Genomic DNA, 16,027 nt, shown 5'->3' on the forward strand with positions numbered 1-16,027 from the left:
CTCCTTATGTTTGCCATCTTTCCAGCAGACTCACCAGATGGAGACTTCGACAGTCTACCAAGGCAGTCAAATGCTGCAGATTGACTTCTGTGGAGTTCAACACTTCTTGGATTCGATTCAGGTGCTCCTGTGAGCCAAGAGGACAGAAAGAAGTTCAGCGTAACTGTTGGCTTTTTCTCTGCGTGTCCACGGAAAGGAATGACGTATGAAACGCCACCGTTCCAAAGAATGGACCCAGCGTTACCTTAGAGGTGGGGTATTCCTTGACAGCCAACTTCATGAGCTCCAGAACATCATCCTGCATTTCTACTAGAGCTTTGTGGCTTCCGGACAGCTTCTGTTCAACACAGATAGGTAGTTTCAGTCTTTCAAGTTGAGTCAAGCTAGTCTGCATGCTGTTGCTGAACTGTGATTGATGTTATCCTAAATTCTGGAAACATCATCTACCGTATATTATTGGCTGTCCAAGAGAGCCAGTGAGGTTTGCAAGTTAGAAGCATCAGACTCAGAACGAAGGAAGGAGGACATGGGCTCAAAATTCTCTCTTGGCAACAGAACTTGAACCAGTCACTCTAATCTGCCTCGTGGGATTGCGATGATGAGCAAGCAAGCCAAACAACCCTCCATGAATGAAGACTCTAATCCATCATTACAAATTGTTTTTACTCTTCCTGTTGTCTGCCACTCAGGTCTTTCACTAGGTGAAAGAAGAGCATCGGAAGGATTTGAGAGAAGAAAGAGATTGGTTTATAGTGTCCTGCGTTCGAAGACAGCTGGGCTACGACCGCAAAAGCTTCATCTTAATTAACAGGCCTCCTTCCTTCCCCTTTATCTCATAATACTAGCGTGGCATTTGCTTTGACAGCAAACCCTTCTGTTACCCATCTTTTTCATTCCAGCTGGCAAGGCTCTCCTTTTTATCAGACGAAAAATCCTCTGGCATTTAGGAGAACGCAAGCCATGCAGTCTGCTGCTAAGACTTCTACTTCTGCCAAAGTACAGCTGACTGAAAGTGTGTAAATTGAAGGCACTCACCTGCTGAAATGGATTGGGGTACCCAGCACCGCAGACAAGGTAATAGTTCAAAGTATCTGTCGAAGGGTCAACAAAGAAGAAGAAGAAGCAATCAAGGCTTTGTATGGGACTTGGTTACATTATGTTACTCTTGTAAAACTAAATGGGTTTTGTTCTAGACGACCTGCAATGTAGAACAATGTTTCTCAACCTTGGCTCCTTGAAGATGAGTGGACTTCAACTCCCAGAATTCTGGGCATTGAAGTCCACCCATTTTCATGGGGCCAAGGTTGAAAAACACTAACATTCAGGCAGGAGAGAAGAATCGCTTGCTAAAGGGATATGGCTGGACACATACTTCCAAAAGCAAATATTCCCAAAATTACAAAGCAGTAGTGTGGCCACCAGGCCCCATTTTTCCCTTCTGGGTCCCCTCATCAGGTTAAAAATATCCAGCTCCATTTTCAAATCAGATCAAAACTTACACTTGTTGACCAGAAATGTTTTCACAGAACTGCAGAATTGTGGAGTTGGAAAGCACCCCAAGGATCTAGTCCAACGTGCTGGAAAACCAATTAAAGCATCCAGGAGAAGTAGGTGTCCAACCTCTTCTTAGGGATAGAGACCCCACAACTTCTGTAGGCAGATTGTTCCACTGTTGGACAGATTTTACCACCATGAAGCATTTCCTTACATTTAAATGAAATCTCTGGATTGGCACGGTTTGAGATGATAACATCCTTAATTTCCTTTTCAAGAAGCTTCAGAAGGCTAAAGCACCTTTGCCTTTAATATTTTCTTCCTGTGGCATCTTATTATTCCTCTTACTTTTCAGCTTGCCCTTTTATCTTAACCCAGATGCCTTCAATTCTTATGTTACCACCAGTTCAGTGGATCTCTATACAGATAGGCTTATTCCTGATACACCACGCTACACCACTTCCTCTCCTTTGCTGCCGATTTCCGTGGAACAAGGTGTATCCTCCAAGCCCAATACTCCAGTGGTAGGATTCATCCTGCCATGTTTCTTAAATCTCTATTATAACATGCTTGCCTTTGTGACTCACAGCATCCAGCTCGTTGTTACCTATGCTTTGTGCATTAGCGTAGAGACATTTCAGATAATGGGAAAGACTTCCTGAGTTCAGCTGTGTTCCGTTTCCCTTTTCCTTTATCCTTGTCTTTCCTTTGTTTCTTTGTTAAACTAATAATTTAGCAAAGTAATTTCTCCTACATTACTCTTTCCTGCTGCATTCGGTCCAGTACTTGCCAATTCACTATTCATCAATGGTCATATGACTGTCAGCCTTACCAGGTAGACCAGACAGGAAACACAACTAGATGAGCTAATTCTACTTTACTGCAAAGCTACATTAACAGAATCTTGCAAGTCTGGAAGTACAAATCTCCCCTCCCCGACCCTTTACAGCCCAAAAACTAGGGAGTGTCTCTTCTGAGACTCTTGCCCTACCCACATTTCTGCTATGGGCTAAGCTGCCTTTTATCTGACTGTTCCTTTGGCTGCGTCTCGTGGCCCTGTCTCCCAAGGTCATTCCCACATGCCATTACAACGACTCCCAGCCCTTGATATGCATTTAAAGTACTCTTGACCAGGTTAGTCAGCCAACATGCAAAGATGTACTTCCCCTCCTTAGTGAGATGAATCCCATCTCCCCATACAGTTCCTGGTTCTGCCTGAAGCTTCTACCACTGTTGAAAAACCCAAATTTCTGCTGCTGGTACCCAGGTGGCTGCAAGGAGTTCACCTGAACAATTCTCCTTCCTCTTGCAGGACTTCTGTCATCAAGGGAAAGTGCTGATGAAACCATCAACTGGGACCCAAGATCCTTCACCCTCCTCCCCAATGCCATGAAGTCACTCTTTAGCTAAGAGGCCCAACAAAGCCAACAGGTAAAGGATTATCAATTATTTCAGAGTTATCTCACGAAAAGAGTATTTTAGCTACATATGAGGAGGAGCACTATCTACACCACCTTGAGCTCCTGTAGAAAAGGCAGGATTTCAGTCTATCAACCTAATACTGCAAATAAGGGCATCCTGCTGATAAGGACACTGTGTGCTTTCTCCAAATTAGAAAATGAACATATAGTTCATTGGTGGACTTTGTGGGAAGTGTGGCTCTGCTGGTTTGCAGCCTTCAGAATATTAAGGATGAAAATGAGAAGTGGAAGAATTTAATTAGGGAAATGATAGGCATACAAATCCATTTTTAAATTCCCCGACTGCCAAACAATTAGCAGGAAAATCGGCTGTGTTTTTTTTTTTAACGTCCAAAGGTAACTAAAATCAGAGAAATAGATAATTGCTAGAAATTAATATTTATACAACAGAGTTACAACAGCATTTTAAAGATGAAAGGAAACCATGTTTCACTGTCTTATTAGTCCAACTGATGTAGCTACCTGACAAGGAACAAGAGGAAACCATATACTTTTAAATAGATGTCCTAATTCTTCTCTACGTTGTTTTTAAAAAGATTTCCCAGAATTGCAAAACGCCATGATCAGTCTGCCAAAATAATGAATCACAGTTTTGCTCCCACTGCCATTATTTCACATCCCCCTTGATCTGATAATGATACACCACAGGTGCAAGATGGGGCAATGGCCCCTTTCAATTATATTTCCACCAACTGTGCCTCCTTCCTTCTTATTGTGGAGAACTTGCAGTATCCTAAGGAACTGCTTCATTATGAAACCCTGACAAGGCTGCACCTTCTTGGGCATTTAGTCTCATGCACAGAGACAGATACACTCAGATAAAAATAGAAGCTTGTGAAAAGGAAGTCACTTTCTTCTTCTTTTTTTGGAGAAGACAGATACATCTGGACAAAGATCATCCATGTCTCAGCAGGCTTGGAGGCTTTTGTAAGCCATGTTTCTCAGAATGTCCTTTAGGAGGCATAAGGAACTAAAATATACTAAACATAAGGAACTAAAACAACATGAACGTTATTTTCAGAGCATCCTCTTCTGCTTGACTGTGAGGGGAAAAAAAACCCCCACAGGCTTAAAAGACTGCCAAAACTCATGGTAAGAATTAGACCTCCTCTTTTTCTCTTTGTTGGTTTTTAAAAGTCCCTCATTCGTGTGACTCCTGAAAATGCCCTGGAAATATGCAGCCCAAGTTGGCTGAAGCTCAAAACCCCCCTGAGATACCTCCTGCTCCTCTTTTAGCAGCTTTTCCTCCAGTTCTGCTAGAGGAACTGAAAGAACTATTTTAGTTCTTCCTTCCCAAACTCTAAAACTCAGAATGTGACAAACAAGAAGTAGAATTGTATAGTGCATATGTTTGCACAGAATTTACAAATACGTTTCGTTTTCGTGCAAAAGACTCAGTTTGATTTGGTGGTTTGGATGTTTGATAGTAGTTAGATATTTCTGGATAATTTCTTTTCCCAACCTTCTATTTCCTACCGTTTCAGTGATGTGGAGTGCAGAAAATAAATGAAAATACAAGAAGGGTACAGATCCATCCATACTCACTGCAATCCTTGGTCTTTTGAGAAACTTTCTTTTTGACCTAGTATTGCTTTTCTCCTTCACCAATCCTCCATTTCTTGCCTTTGTACAAAGAAACAACTTCTCCCAGAATCTCTTAAAATCAAAAAACTATCCATTTCTTAGGGCTTAGGACAACCCTTACCCGCAGTCAGCACTGTGTAGGCCTCTACTGTTCTGGAGACATAGGCATCAGGGTTAATGCAAAAGTCACTGGAACCCTAGAACAGCAAAGAAAACCAGAGGTAATTCATGGAAGAAACAGCCATGCACGCTGCAAAACAGGTGACCCGTCTGGAGATCAACATGGGGAACAGCAAACACATTTTGGAAAGAAGGAATCAAAACATGCTGGTGAGTCTGGGGAGCCCTGAAGAATAACACAAGCTGCAAGATCATATGCAGTCTTTTGGACGTGGTGGAAAATCTATAGCCCACCTCCATCTCCGAATCGTCAAATCCAAAATCTGCCCTGCATATAGAAAAGCAGTCTGTGTGACAGAATGTGGCTAGTTTCTATAAGCATATTTCTAGGACAATGGCTAGAATGTTCTTTTTTAGTTCTGTTTTCCCCAAATCTCCAAATGTTTGGAGCGAGGATGAATCCTTTTATCAACTTATTTGATAGCTAATGTTAAAACTCATCGTCTCCTTGAACTACAGGAAAATAAATACCAGGCTATGTCCTACAAAAATACTTGCCAACGTGCATGCAGGCAATCACTGGGCTAGGCCATTGTTGGCTTAATGAGACTTTAATAAGGAAAACACCATTGGCTGGCTTTACCCAACATCCTAAGCCCCAAACAGATCGCGACTTGGAGCGGTTAGCAAACGAGATCAATGTCTCTTTCATACAGTTACATGGAGAAAACTACAACTGTCAGGCTCTATGAGAATCTTTTGCACACAGACACTGCTGGTGCACGCCCATGAGATAATTCTTGGGCTCAGCATCTACCAATGGCACAGGATGTTCTCCTGCCTAGTGAAATTCAGGGCAAATACTTACCACGGCCACCGCCAACTCAAGCCCCAGGGACCCCCAGCTCACAGTAAGGGCGAGCACCCCGAGAAGACACACTCTGCAGGAGGAAAAGAAGCAGATTCAATACGCAGACACGTTGGCTCCAGTTCTGATGCCTTAATCTGATGCCTTAATCTGCCCTGAAGATTGTAATTCAGAGTTCAAAGCAACGAGGAAGAGAGAAAGTGACCGATCAATTTATGGCAACAGTTATCTGGCAGTTTAAAGATGTGGCCGCTGGAAGCAACTCCCGGCATTCTTAAGACCACACTCCTATCAGCACCACATAAATAATTCTTTGCAAGGAAGCTGAAGCCAAGTTGTTTCCACCCAAGGAATGTACTTCCTTGCCTTCAGATTTCATACATGCTGAATCCGTGAAGCTCGCTTTGGATGGCCAGAAGCTGTGACATCCAATGTCCGCAGCCTTGGCCAAAGATCTGAGGACGGAATCAGCATCAGCAACTTTAAACCAAACGTCAGCTGAATTCTGCAGGACCGCTGAACTGCCCACTGGGTGAAAGAGCTTTGCAAATCCTCAAACGTGAGGCCACATTTTGCGGTCTCTCAAGGCATAGGAAAAGCCAACAGAGGCAAGTGCACAGAAGATTCCCGCTTGTCAAAACAAAGCCTTTTAATTAAGATGACAATTTGCATTGCTTGCCACATTAAGAAAACCTCGTACACATTTTTTTCCTGAATATTAGTGATCAAACGTGTGGAGCTGAGAATTTCTGCTGATTTTTTGGGGGGGGGGGGAGTGGGGAGGGCAACACCAAGGGGACTACACTTTATCTAAACATGTCAAAGCAACTACTGTCTTCTGTTTAGCAGGTCTACTCTTCTGCTGCCTAAATTCATTTAGCAATTTCACCATTGGGTGCCATGGAATGTAATTCTTTATGGTAAATACTTTACACCCAGAAATGCCCGATTTATACCCTTGCAATCATTAAAAGCTCATTTCTAAATCAGAGCCCAAAGTTCAACTCCTGCTTCCGAGACTTATAAAGCCAGAAACTGACACAACTTGGATGGTCTTGGGAAACACCTATGTTTTCTTCAAATAACCGATATCCAGTGAGTTATGACATTAAGATTACAATCTTGGCCATATTAAACAAGTCTATTATCTTCGCCTACAGCCCATCCATCAAAACAACAGCAGGAACTTTGCAACCATTACATCATTTAAATCTCTCCCTGTGTGAGGAAAATATACCTTTGGGTGAAAGAAGCAAGTTTTTAGGGGCCTCAGACGAATGGGATCGCCTTAATAAAACCAAAACACATAGGAATGTGCAGCACCCTTGAAACTGGTGTGAACTAAGCTGATTGTAAACTCCTGATCACAAACATCCCCATAGCAACTTAAGGGAGGATGTTTTCTTCCTGGCATTTGGCACCTTGAACTAATTTGTTTCTTCTTTTCTTCTTCCCCGTAGATACCAGTTGTCCTTGCAGATAGCAGATAACAGAGGGGCAGAAAGTAATTTGAGAAGTATGGCTTATTTAGGTATGCCCGCATCATCATATGAATATGTATGCTTATGTGTTCTTTTTCCCTTCCCCTTCTTGTAGAACTGTATAAATATCAGGGCATCCGTTTTGCCTACAGGGGAGTGTCTCCCACTAACCCTTGGTGGGGTTCCCCTCCAGTACGTACTATCTAATAAACACTGCAGTGAACCCTTGATTATTTTGCAGTTGTATCCTGAGTTCTGATTCCACACATACATCCTGGAGAGAATCATATTCTTGCCAGGGAAGCATCAAATGATCTACTTGCATTTCTTCTCAATTAACTTCTCAATTAACTTCACAAATATAGTCTGCCCAGTATCACAGGAGAATAGTTGATTTTAATGGTCTTCAAGCTGTTTTTATTAGCATCAACTTACCCAATAAGGATGGCCTTTGAGTTTCTAATGAGTCCAAATAGCACCAGAAGACATATCAGGACATGGAACATGAGCAGGCCCAAATACCCCAACCACCTATGATGAAACCAACATGTATAGATGGTTAAGACATAAAACTGTAGGCTTGGAGAAGTCATAGGACCATTGATTCCAGGAGTCAGTTAGCCAATGTTGGGTTTTGAGAAGTAAATGGCATTACACCGTTTCAAAGACCTGATTGCTTCCGAGCTACGTGCTTTGCATCATTTTTAAGGCAATTCAAATCTAAATTATTATTCCTGACCAATGTTCCCAAGCATTTCCATCCAAAGAGAAAAGAAACTAAAGCACCTTAAGTTTGGCCAGTAGGCTACATAAGAAGCCACACTTCAATCCATAGGTCCCACATTCAGGGGCATCCTCAGCAAACCGCAGTTAGACTAAAGTGACTCCATGAGTGCAGCGACATCATTTGTCCCCCATCCCACAGATTAAGATCAAATAAAATCGTGCCCAGGGCACATTCTGCTCACCTGTACCAGTCGTACAGATCAATACGAATGGCCAACTCTTCTAATGAAACCTGGTGGTTCTTCCAGAAAGGAATCTCTGTAGTTTGTCTTACCAGGTCATCCAAGAGTCCCTGGAGCTTTTGAACCACATGCAGATAATCTGTCTTCTTGCTGAATATTACCTCGAGGTCCCCTAAATTGGGCTCTGCAGTTTTGTTTAGAGCAATGGCAGTGTCATAAACCTGGAGGTACAGATACATCTATGTTCAGTTAGCACTCTTCGAAGGGCGCAAAGACAACAAGCAAGTTGAAGATTGGCTTCAAGAGGGGATAATTCCAAGGCAGCAACATTCAATATTTTTACTCAGCAAGGAGCTTGTTTCAATAGTGTTGACTTGTCTGCCTAAGTTCATATAGAGGGCTAAGCCACAGTTATGGTTATATATGGTTGACTTCATTAGCTTAATGAACCGAATACATCTCAACCAGCGAAGGTACACCCAACATCCCACACCATCATGCACTGTTCAAATGCAACAACAGCTGGTTTGCTCCTCATGCTGAGCCAAATACATGATGGCTTGAAGGAATGTGAGAATCTGGCCCTTCTTTTGGATGTACTTGGCTCTGCAATCACAAACACACACACATATTTTTATGTGTCTTCACTTCTGATGGCAGAATGAGAGCACTGCTTTCTATCCTAGGATATTATCTACCAGCCTAATGGTTGCTACTGTCTGCTGTTGGCAGCAGAACCTACTCAACCAGCATGCCTAGTTTCAGACTCTCTTTCTTATGGTGAGGACAACTGGGTTGCTCAACAGCCAAGGGAGCTCCATTCCATTCCCTTGCATCTCCCCTGTTAACAGCCATTGAGAATTAGTTGAAGGACAAGAACACAACAGAAAGGCAGAAACATTAGTGAATGAGACCTTGAGGACAGCAGTTTATCACTTCTGGGCCTATCCCTCATCCTCGGGGACAGCCACTCACCCGGTCTTGGACACCAGCCACTGTGCGATTGGCATGTCGTAGGGAGTATGTTAACCGATGAATGCCATCACTGGTCTCCCCATTTCCATAGAAGCCCACAGCTATGCCAGCACTGGAGAGAGACAAAAGGCAACAGGTAGCTGATCTCCATCTATACCGATAGCTGCTGCCTTGAAAAATGAGTCCTTTCTTCTCGGGTGAAGTTCTCCATAGGAGCCCAACAATATGCTCTGGGCTGCAACCAAGACTGCAGATCAGTGTTCTTCAAACTTGGCAACTTTAAGATGTGTGGACTTCAACTCCCAGAATTCCCCAGCCAGCTGGCTGGGCAATTCTGGGAGTTCAACTCCACACATCTTAAAGTTGCCAAGTTTGAACAACACTGCTGTCAATGAATCCTTATAATCATCCCTGGTGCAAAAAACGTGACTTGATTTTGAGGAGGAAGAGTCACAAATACTGCTTTTCTGCAGCTTTCTTGAGCTTCAATTGCTATACGACCTGTGTAGCTGATACTACTAATATGTGAAGTTCGTGGCCAACCACATGAGAATTAATGCAAAATGGCGCTTTGAAGCTGTTTTTCCCCGAAGAGCGGACAATCCCATCTGCTGCTGAAGGATCCCAACACATGGTACAGGATTCTGGGACACGTGGTTAAAACAAACATGTTAGAATAGGAACACTAGATTTATCCTTCTAACCAGACAATGCTTACACGGGGTCCTAAGTAGAAACTTGATATAATAATAGACATGGGGTATCTGTAGGATCCATTGGAAGGCTTGTAATGATGAAGACAGAAAGATCTCTGATGGAACAGGAGAACCTATTCCAAGCAACCACATAAACAAGGTAGGGCGAGCAGTTGCTATAATTTCACTGACAAACTCCCAATAAGTCACTGGAGTACAGATATTGTGGCAACTGATTCTTATGATAGAGGAAATTCTTCTCTGCAGACCTCCTCATTCCAAAATAAAATGTCTAGTTTTCCATCATAAATATCTAGTGAATGCTATACTCCATCTAACCCTGGCAGACAAATAACCCTCCCCACAGGACATTTAAAAAATGCAACAACCCTGCATGTTTAAAAAAGACAAGTAACCATCACTCGAAAAGGAAACCAGCAGCGGTACAGCCAGCCCATTAACTCTCCAGGTGTAGTTCTGAAGGACCCATAGCCCGGGAAGGTATCTTCATAAATCCATTCTTTAAAATTCTTTAAAAGAGCGGATGTGTTATTCTCCAATGTTCCCCTTAATATGGGAATGATTGAGGGACACGGGTTTTACAAATGAATATTAGATTTCTGTCAAGGTTCAGTTGTTGCCTGGTCCATTTACTTGGTCTACAAATCCTGCAGAACGTGATGTAACGTTGGAATGGAAAGTTGTATTACTTCATACGAACCAGAAAGTACCTTTGGCAGCATCGGCACTTAAATCTGCCACCCCAAACAAACTCCAGAAGCAGAAATTACTTGTATCCTGCAGAATAGTTCACAGAACTTTTCAATCCAAAACTTTTCCCAGGTCTGGTGGCTCCAAGAAATTATCTGGATGTTGTCCAGAAGTGCTCTCGGCAAAAAAAAATCTTCTCAGAAAGACTAGATGCTTTCTAACTTCTTAGCAGCTTTGCAAAGAAGCAACAGGCATATTTGGTAATGATATCTTTCTTTTTACAAGATGAGAGCATTCAGTAGGAAATTCTGGAACCACCAAAGTTTGCTTTCCCCATGATTTGTTAGACAAGCCATAAGGTCCTGGTTCATATACATGCTAAACCATCACCCACAGTTCATGATCCTCAACGGACACCATGCTAAGCCAAAATCAAAGAAACCTCATTAGGGCTGAGTAGGATGAATGTGAATTCAGCCACTAATTACAGATGGGAAAAACCTGTTGCTTCAATACATTCATACCCATGTAGCATGGAACTCCTGAAGACACCACAAACTTTGCAAGCTCAGCAAGATACCTTCGAGAACAAAAGCTATATTTCTATACGTGCTCCAAGCAAATATTAAAACCGAGAGAAGCAGATCGTCAAAGTACGAGGCCCACCATCAGGAAAACAGGAGCGCAGCTGGAAGATAGCTGTGCAACGAATGCATTTAGATCTTTTTAAAAGGTTGGCCTCTGCAGATGAAGCCAAGATAGAGCAGCAAGTCTCCATCCCAAGCATGAAGAACTTTTAGCCATCTCCCTTCTCTAGAGAGATGTTCGGACTCATTTGATGGAGGAAAATCTATTTGTAGAGCTGTAGGTGCTTCTGGGCCATGAAATCTTAGGAAAAGACAAGGCCCAGGAGGGACTCAACTGCAGATGTTTTATGCATTTGAATGAGAACGTGCTAGCAGATGGTGGCTGTTTTTCAGCATGATGCCCTATGTATGAGAGTCAATGGGCACACAGCTGTTGGGCAATGTGATATTTTCACCCTATTCACCATACTTCTACCCCTCTCAAAATGCCCTCCTAGGGAGGAAGGACATCCCCAGTCCTTGATGGGCAGGAGAACATCCAAGCCTTCTCCCAAATAATGTTACTGATCCTTTCAGCTAATGGGACTCTGATCCACAGGCATGACCACCCATCCTTGATACACTACCAAAGAAGAAAAAAGAAAATTCCTGGCAACAGAGCCTTAAATATACTCTTCTCAGCCTACCCCACTCCTGGAAGAGATCAATGCTTCTGCTCCTTCTGTTCTTGCTATCATACTGAAAGGGCTGTGACAAGAATATGGTTCTGATGACTAATTCCCTTTATACCCTCAAGCTATAAATATCAGCCAAAGAGACATTCTAGGCTATATTAAGTCTCCAACTAGCAAAGGGGGTGGGTGGGTGGATGGGTACCAAAGGGGGGGGGGAAACAGGAATGGCGGGGCAGGGAGTTGAGGATGAGGGAAGCCCCTTCCTTACCAAATAATGTTCCACCAAGAAGACGTCTTTAATTAAGAGAGTTTCACAAGCTGAGCCCCTTAAACACAGGCCTACCCCTTAAAGTTACTCTTGGGGAATGAGTTAATTTTCCCATTTAATTACCACCTTATTCTTCAGCACCAGGAGAAAATGCTATTTTGGGAGAGATGTAAAACCTATCCTTCAACGTCCATTGGTGGAGTGACTTTGCTAGCGCATCAGAGATGTGGACACAAGTGTACAGCTCGAACTGGCATCACGTCCCAGTCTCGTGGTGCCTAGTTCCTGTCCTCTCGTTCCTCTGTTCTTAAATTCTGCTGTCTCCTGCTATTTCCTGAGAGCTGAAAAAGAGTGCATATTTCAAAATCTATGAAGAGCATGCTGACACATTACAACTGACAAATGTTTCCTTCTCTCCTGATTAGCCCAACAAATTCAAACTGAACATGGCTGTAACAAAGCCCACAGGACATGTTTGGCATTTGCAAGGACCAACACAGCACCGAGTAGGGTTGTATGATGCTTGGGATTCAAATGTAGAGGGAAGCCTTGTGAAGTTGGGAAAAGACGCAGCTGCTTTAAAGAACTGCGGGAAGCTGTTCCATTCATGCTCCTGCACACCTTGAAGACCACTTTCGGAAATAAATTTGAAGCGTTGCGCAACTCTAGTATAAATCTATCCAGTGATAACCAGTGGAGATAATTAAGACTTCCTTGGCTGAGCCCCCAATATCCAAAGGCAGAATTTAAGAAATCCTAGAGTCCATTTCATGAATGGAACAAGTTCCCCCTCTGGAATTCCTAAGGTCCAATGCAAAATGGGGGGAGGGGCTGTACATTGTAATAAGAATAGCTATATCAGTCCAGGATGGGGGGGGGAGCCAAATTGACAACTCCAGTTGGGGAACCCAGGATAAGGGGTGGCAGGTGCAGGAAGCAAATGGTAAACTGGCAGTTTCAATCTCAGAGGGAAGATTTTTTTTTCCTGCTCTGAGAAGAACAAGATTTGTTTGCTGGAGAAATCAAAATATCTAGCACTTCTAGAAGGCATCCTCAAGAAAGCAAGAGCAAAGTTCGCATTAACGTTGCTTAGCACATCTCCATGCAGATGGAAGAATTGATCCCATATCTCTGAAGCACTTTCCCCACTGGCAGTTTTCATATTCTCAAAAGTGGACTACGGTTCCCAAGATGTTCTGGGTAATTTCGCTGTCTTCCAATTCTGCAGAACTTAATCAAGTGGGATGAAGGTGTGGACTTTTCCCAGATCAGGGTGAAGTTCAAAGTCCAAGATATCCCTCCAAAGATGACGCTTTGGTCCCTCAAGGACACGCTGTCTATCTAGGAAACACCTTTTTGCACAATAGCAAGAGTGTCTGCTTAGCAGGAAAAAGGATTTGTTGGTATGATACAACGAATATATATAACTTAACTACTGGGAGAAACAGGCATGAACATAAGGACAGAAGCTGGAGAAGGCAATCTTCTAAAAAGATTCTAAAAAAGGATATTAGTAAGATTGTGAAAGTAGCTTTAAATGATTCTTAAAACATAAATACAACCAAAGTCATGAGATGCTGAGCAACCTTTGAAAACTCATTGTCATACTCTGAGAACCCCTCGTTCTGCTAAACTTACAATATTGATTTGCTGACACCATGAAGATGACACTGGTGGGAAATTGTTGCATTTCAGGATGACCAATACACCCTTGTGTAACCTTGTAAGTCTATGTCGTATATTTTAAATCAACAATACTGTATTTTCTCTTTTTTTTTTTTTCCTTTTCTCATCTGGATTTCTGTAAATTGTTTATGTCCATCTATTGGCAAGTAAACATATGATGTGTCCAGCCCAATTACATTTCTGTTGAAATGCTATTTTTATGACAACTTTGAAGCTAGCTCCTACAATTACAGCACACACACACACTTGGATGACTGCCTATAAGATGGAAAGATGGACTACAAGAAGATCTTGCTCCCAGCTGGAGCACATAGCAAAAGATGAAATGAAATGGAAGTATCTGTTGAAGTCGTTGCTTTGGATATCAACACTATCTGGACAAACACAATGATAAAATGAAAGTGGTTTCTGTAAATGGGCTATGTGACTCCATCTCATATTAAATAACATTTACAAGCCAATTACAAAGGCTGCTAAAATCCCACCTTTGCAATTAAGGGATAACAATGAGCATATTTACTATTTATACAAAAAAGAATGGACAGGAAAATAATCCAATAGAAGAGAATATCATCTGCCTCAACATTCATCAAAGGCCTACGTTAAATCAGAGTCTGAAAGAAACCAGGCATTTATTTACACTTGTTAAAGCGAGTCAACTCAGACAAGCTGGTATTTGGAAAGTCAGAACTGGCAAATGGATGGGTCACGTGAGCAACTGTAGGAAACAGAACTTCATCCTAGTTAAGGCTAAAGCCAATCCTTCTTCAGAGGGGTAAGACTCACCTGCACACTAGAGTTGCAATTATGACGCACCATGCCGTACAGCAACAATCTGCGTTCAGTTGTTCTTCACTCTTCCGATGGTGACAACACAACCAGAAGGAGTAGAGAAGGAGGAACAGGAGATCCAGGGCGAGGCACATCAAAGAGACCGCTCCCAACAGCAACAGGGCCTAAAGTGGTCACAACAAATCGGGTTAAGCAACAGGAGTTTACACAATACAATCTGGATAATAATCGACAGCAATTCTGAACAATGAACAACTAGGGAAGGGGCCGTTGTTCATGTAGGAAATCTGTGACTACGTAAGATCTCACTAGAACAGCCAACAATGCTCCTTAGTGCTCAGACAGGTTACTTTGGGCAACATGTGGGTTCCTATTCAAGGGCGCCCATGGGAAGGGGGTCAAAAAAATCAAGAGGGCCACAACCGTGAAATCAAAGCCTTTCTCTTTGTTATGGCATCACGCGCACACCACCGGCAAAAAAGAGGCACTGTCTCTACTGCACACTTGTGGCTACCATCTTGACTTTTTTGATCCCCCCTTTCCCACAGATGCTCCTGTCCCTACTTATATTCCTTAAGACAGCAGGTGGGTATGTATTTTGTAGACCCACAAGGCAAGCAACAGAATCAAACCTGACAGCAAAATTCAAATATAAACTCCTCAGTTCTAACCCTCTGACAAGGACGATACATCTTCGAAAATGGTTAGCCTGAGGGCAGGAATATATCTTTTTTTAATCTATAAAATGTTTAGGCTGGGTTATCATTGGATGACTGTTGTTCTACACAGAGAAAAAGAGAGAAGGAGAGAATCCGGATTCTTTTTCATGCAAATAATGATCCCTCGTGAAAACTAGAAATAGAGAGACCAACACATAGGCAACCTCTTCTTTTGCAATGCAGAAGAGGTGCTCTACGAATTTACACCATCAACTGGGTAGGACCCTTGAGGGTCTCTCCTTCCAATGAACATCTCTAGCTTCCGTCCCAGAGGACTGGGCCCATGATAAATGCCAGTACAAGATGTCAGTAGAAACATGAGCCTGACCTGCAGGTTCTAAGCAAGTAAGAAAAGTCCCCCCAAGTTCATTCATTTTCATACACAGGATACTTTTGCGTCCTGCTAAATATCCTCATGTTTTAAATTTATTATTGAATTCGTACCCCTCCTTTCTGCTTGTGAAAGCAATCGAGATGGCTTACAGCCGCACCATTCAATCACTACTTTCTGATAGAGCCTCTTGTTAATCATTATTACAGAGAGCTAAAGTCCAGCGATACAGGCTCCCACATTTGAGCGGAGGGCTCCAAGGGTCTCCTGCCTAGGAGGAATAGAAACCAAGGTGGTGTTTGCATGGAATGTTAGACTGAAGTTGGAAGGCAAAGAATTCTCTGTGATGATGGTAAGACACTTAATCTAAGGCAAAAGGCGATGGGGGAAGTGGGTGCTATTTTTCTTTCTAGATGGATAAGAGGAATTTAGTTAGTTTAGAGGATAAGGACAATTTTAGAGACTGGATGAAAAACCTCTGGGTCAAAGGACCCTTACAGTACATCACAACCTTTTAAACTATCTCAAGGAAGCCATTCTCACTCCTGCACCCATCTGATCCCAGTTCCTTCTGTGACTTCACAATCTAACAG

At 42.6% G+C, this 16,027-nt stretch overlaps 1 protein-coding gene across 3 annotated transcripts in view; it reads right to left on the bottom strand.

The window, feature by feature from the left end:
- TTYH3 (tweety family member 3) overlaps positions 1 to 16,027 on the bottom strand; it is a 61,035-nt gene that overhangs the window by 18,257 nt on the left and 26,751 nt on the right. For all 3 annotated transcript variants that reach the window (XM_088147978.1, XM_088147977.1, XM_088147979.1), the window contains exons 2-10: positions 14,379 to 14,548; positions 8,972 to 9,083; positions 7,997 to 8,217; positions 7,464 to 7,559; positions 5,548 to 5,620; positions 4,681 to 4,756; positions 1,036 to 1,091; positions 245 to 337; positions 35 to 127 (exon numbers count right to left, since the gene is read on the bottom strand). In XM_088147978.1, coding sequence (XP_088004104.1) covers positions 35 to 127; positions 245 to 337; positions 1,036 to 1,091; positions 4,681 to 4,756; positions 5,548 to 5,620; positions 7,464 to 7,559; positions 7,997 to 8,217; positions 8,972 to 9,083; positions 14,379 to 14,548 — 990 coding nt within the window. The remainder of the gene's footprint in view (positions 1 to 34; positions 128 to 244; positions 338 to 1,035; positions 1,092 to 4,680; positions 4,757 to 5,547; positions 5,621 to 7,463; positions 7,560 to 7,996; positions 8,218 to 8,971; positions 9,084 to 14,378; positions 14,549 to 16,027) is intronic.

Source organism: Python bivittatus, unplaced genomic scaffold (assembly GCF_059951505.1).
Source record: "Python bivittatus isolate LINGU-HERP-01145 unplaced genomic scaffold, Pbiv_v1 ctg000560_np1212, whole genome shotgun sequence".
Lineage (NCBI taxonomy): Eukaryota > Metazoa > Chordata > Lepidosauria > Squamata > Pythonidae > Python > Python bivittatus.